The sequence below is a fragment of the Salvia miltiorrhiza genome, chromosome 1, assembly GCF_028751815.1.
Source record: "Salvia miltiorrhiza cultivar Shanhuang (shh) chromosome 1, IMPLAD_Smil_shh, whole genome shotgun sequence".
NCBI lineage: Eukaryota > Viridiplantae > Streptophyta > Magnoliopsida > Lamiales > Lamiaceae > Salvia > Salvia miltiorrhiza.
In genome coordinates, this window is record NC_080387.1 from 9704487 (window position 1) to 9709093 (window position 4607).

The window sequence follows — 4607 nt, forward strand, 5'->3', positions numbered from 1 at the left end:
ACCCAGTCGAATTCACAACAAAATTTTTTTGGCTATGAATTAAATTTTGGTTGTAAATTCACAACCAAAAATTTATTGTTGTGAATTCGACTGTGTAGGGTTTAGGGTTTAGGTTAGGTTTTAGGGTTTAGGGTTTAGGGTTTAGAGTGGATTTAGGATTTAGGGTTTATGTTTTAGGGTTTAGGGTTTAGAGTGGGTTTACGGTTTAGGGTTTATGTTTTAGGGTTTAGGGTTTAAAGTGGATTTAGGGTTTAGGATTTAGAGTGGGCTTAGGCTTGTGAATTCACAATCAAAAAATTCTTGTTGTGAGTTCGACTGTTTAAGGTTCAGGGTTAAGGGTTTAGGGTTTAGGGTTTGTCGTTTAAAGTGAGTTTAGGGTTTAGGGTTTAGGGTTTAGAGTGGATTTAGGATTTAGGGTTTAGGTTTTAGGGTTTAGGGTTTAGAGTGGATTTAGGGTTTAGGATTTAGAGTGGGCTTAGGCTTGTGAATTCACAATCAAAAAATTCTTGTTGTGAGTTCGATTGTTTAAGGTTAAGGGTTTAGGGTTTATGATTTAGAGTGAGTTTAGGGTTTAGGGTTTAGGGTTTAGATAGGGTTTAGGGTTTAGGGTTGTGAATTAAATTTTCGTTGTGAATTCGACTGGTTTTGAATTCACAACCAAAAAATTCTTATTGTGAATTAAATTTAGGTTGTGAATTCACAACCAAAAAAATCTGGTTGTGAATTAAATTTTGATTGTGAATTCGACTGGTTGTGAATTCACAAACCAAAAATTCTGGTTGTGAATTCGATTGGTTGTGAATTCACAACCAGCGTGAATTCACAACTAAAAACTTTTGGTTGTGAATTGCGGGATTTTTTTAAGGGGTGATGTAAAGTGGACATTTTTTTAATTTTTAATGTGAAGGGTATTTTGGTAACAGTGGACATTTTTTAAGTTTTTTATTTTAGTGGACATTTTTTATCTTTACAATATGAAAGTGACCATTTTAAAAATCCACTCTATTCATTTTTTATATCTTCAAAACATAAATTTATTTGGTCAAGGAAATGCACACGTACAATCACAAAAAATAACATAATAAAAAACATATCACACTTAATAAAATTAGGCCAAAAAGAAATTTCAACAACATTTTACGTAATTTATTACTCCCTCCGTCCACCAATCAACTACCCATTTGATAGTCGGCACGGAAACTAAGAAAGCTGAAAAAGGTGGTGTAAAAGTGGTGTAAATGACTAAAAGGGTAGTGTCAATATATTTTGATTACTTTTACTAATCTTTCATTAGAACATTATTTTAATGCCTTGACTTATTAAAGTGTTCCTTTTTTTTAATAAACTATTTCTTTCTTTCTTTTTTTACTCTTTAATTAAATAAACTAAAAACTCAGAAAATAAATAAACTGGAAATAAATAAATAAATAAACTGAAAATTCGAAAATAAATAAATAAATAAATAAACTAAAATCTGAAAAATTATTTTTTTAGAAAATAAATAAACTCGAATTAAATAAATAATTAAACTGAAAATTCAAAAATAAATAAATAAATTAATTAAACTCTGAAAAATTATTTTTTTTAGAAAATAAATAAGCTTAAAGTTCGAAAATAAATAAACAAACTGAAAAATCGAAAATAAATAAATTAATTAAAATCTGAAAAATTATTTTTTTTAGAAAATAAATAAACTTATAGTTCGAAAATAGATAAATAAACTGAAAATACTGAAAATAAATAAACCGGAAATTAATAAATAAACTGAAAATTCGAAAATAAATAAATAAATAAACTGAAAATTAGGAAAATAAATAAAATGGAATTAAATAAATAAATAAACTGAAAATTTGAAAATAAATAAATAAACTTAAAATTCAGAAAATAAATAAATAAACTTAAAATTCGAAAATAAATAAATTGGAAATAAATAAATAAATAAACTGAAAATTCGAAAATAAATAAATAAATTAATTAAAATCTGAAAAATTATATTTTTTAGAAAATAAATAAACTTAAAGTCGAAAATAAATAAATAAACTGAAAATTCAGAAAATAAATAAATTGGAAATAAATAAATAAATAAACTGAAAATTCGAAAATAAATAAATAAATAAATAAACTAAAATCTGAAAAATTATTTTTTTAGAAAATAAATAAACTCGAATTAAATAAATAATTAAACTGAAAATTCAAAAATAAATAAATAAATTAATTAAACTCTGAAAAATTATTTTTTTTAGAAAATAAATAAGCTTAAAGTTCGAAAATAAATAAATAAACTGAAAAATCGAAAATAAATAAATTAATTAAAATCTGAAAAATTATTTTTTTTAGAAAATAAATAAACTTATAGTTCGAAAATAGATAAATAAACTGAAAATACTGAAAATAAATAAACCGGAAATTAATAAATAAACTGAAAATTCGAAAATAAATAAATAAATAAACTGAAAATTAGGAAAATAAATAAAATGGAATTAAATAAATAAATAAACTGAAAATTTGAAAATAAATAAATAAACTTAAAATTCAGAAAATAAATAAATAAACTTAAAATTCGAAAATAAATAAATTGGAAATAAATAAATAAATAAACTGAAAATTCGAAAATAAATAAATAAATTAATTAAAATCTGAAAAATTATATTTTTTAGAAAATAAATAAACTTAAAGTCGAAAATAAATAAATAAACTGAAAATTCAGAAAATAAATAAATTGGAAATAAATAAATAAACTGAAAATTCAGAAAATAAATAAAACGGAATTAAATAAATAAATAAACTAAAAATTCGAAAATAAATAAACTGGAAATAAATAAACTGAAAATTTGAAAATAAATAAACTGGAAATGAATAAATAAACTGAAAATTCGAAAATAAATAAACTGAAAATTTAGAAAATAAATAAACTGGAAATAAATAAATGAATAAATAAACTGAAAATTGAAAAATAAATAAACTGGAATTAAAATTTTTGGAAAATAAATAAATAAATCAACTGAAAACTGGAAGGGTAGAGTGTGGTGGGTCCAACTAAAATTTAAAATTTTTTGGAAAATAAATAAATAAATCAACTAAAATTTAAAATATCTTACTCCATTTAATTAACATCAAAATTGGATTAAGTAGACAAGTAATGGTAGAGTGTGGTGGGTCTAATTGGTAAAGTGTAGTAATTTAAAAAGTAAGGGAGGGTATATAAGTCCAAAAAGCAGAGTAGTTAGTTAATTGGTGGACAAAATTTTAGAGGCAAATGGGTAGTTGATTGGTGGACAGAGGGAGTACTATTAAGTGCGAAATTATTACACAGAAATATAAAATGGAACTCACAAAAGCACACTTATCGCACTATCCCGCTACACACTGACATCTAACGGTGAGTTCTCACTATGAAGGGCCCTTATCAACGGCCAAGAAACTTTTCACATCAAACGCGGATCCTCATCTGGAGTCGTCGATAATCATTCCAATCCAACGGCACAAATTTCCCAAAAAACCAAATATATACTCCTCCCTCTAAAACACATTTACATTTCAAAACAAATTACTAACTCCCGATTTCAGAAAGCAGAGCTCAGGCGAAAGATGTCGGGCAGAGGAAAAGGCGGGAAGGGGCTGGGCAAGGGCGGCGCCAAGCGCCACCGCAAGGTGCTGAGGGACAACATCCAGGGCATCACCAAGCCGGCCATCCGCCGCCTGGCGAGGCGTGGTGGCGTTAAGCGTATCAGCGGCCTCATCTACGAGGAGACGCGCGGCGTGCTCAAGATCTTCCTCGAGAACGTCATCCGCGACGCCGTCACTTACACCGAGCACGCCCGCCGGAAAACCGTGACGGCGATGGACGTTGTCTACGCGCTCAAGAGGCAAGGCCGCACTCTCTACGGGTTCGGTGGATGAGCTGTTAGGGTTGGGGTTTGCGTCCGATGTAAATTTAGTGTTTATTTTGGTGTTTTTGAATTTGGTGTTGTCAACTGTTATTTAGATTGCTCTATGGTGTTTTGCTTGAAGTCGATTGAGAATTGGAATATATATATTTTGTTGCTATTACCTTTTGGATTGCAATGAAGCGTTAATTTCCAAATTTGTGATGTTATTTCGGTTTCTACATTTATTAATTCGGGACTAGTTTTACAGAATCGCCATTGTTGGATATGGTTTTGAGATGCTTGCAGGTTCTAAATATTGTATCTATGCTTTGTGAATTAACCATCCTTTTTGTGAGCAAAATGTAGCTGTACAGAGCCGCCATTCTATCTTTTTCTTTTTAGTTTTTACACTCATCTTTTTTCTCTCATACATTGAGAGAGTACAGAACCGCCATTGTTGAATCTATTTGTTTTTCATATTTGCCGCTTGGTTTTTGAGATTTTTGCAGAGTTATAATTTGTGAGTTTGCATAAATCAGTTGTAATTTGTGTGCGCACAATTTAGGCAGGAAAAGCGGGCGCCACATAATTTGCCATTGTTGGCGCTTAAATTGAAACTAGTATGTGCCCGCTCGTGCGATGCACGACCATCATCGAAATTGAACGATAATTTAAATAAATAAATAAAAATGTTAAACATAATATATATATATATATATATATAAGTAAATATAAACA

General features: G+C 28.1%; 1 protein-coding gene across 1 annotated transcript; it reads left to right on the top strand.

The window, feature by feature from the left end:
• Positions 1–3368: 3368 nt before the first annotated feature.
• Positions 3369–4084, top strand: LOC131006541 (histone H4). The gene has a single exon (XM_057933695.1). It carries the CDS (start codon positions 3589–3591, stop codon positions 3898–3900), a length of 312 nt encoding a protein of 103 aa, XP_057789678.1. The 5' UTR covers positions 3369–3588; the 3' UTR covers positions 3901–4084.
• The last annotated feature ends 523 nt before the right edge of the window (positions 4085–4607 follow it).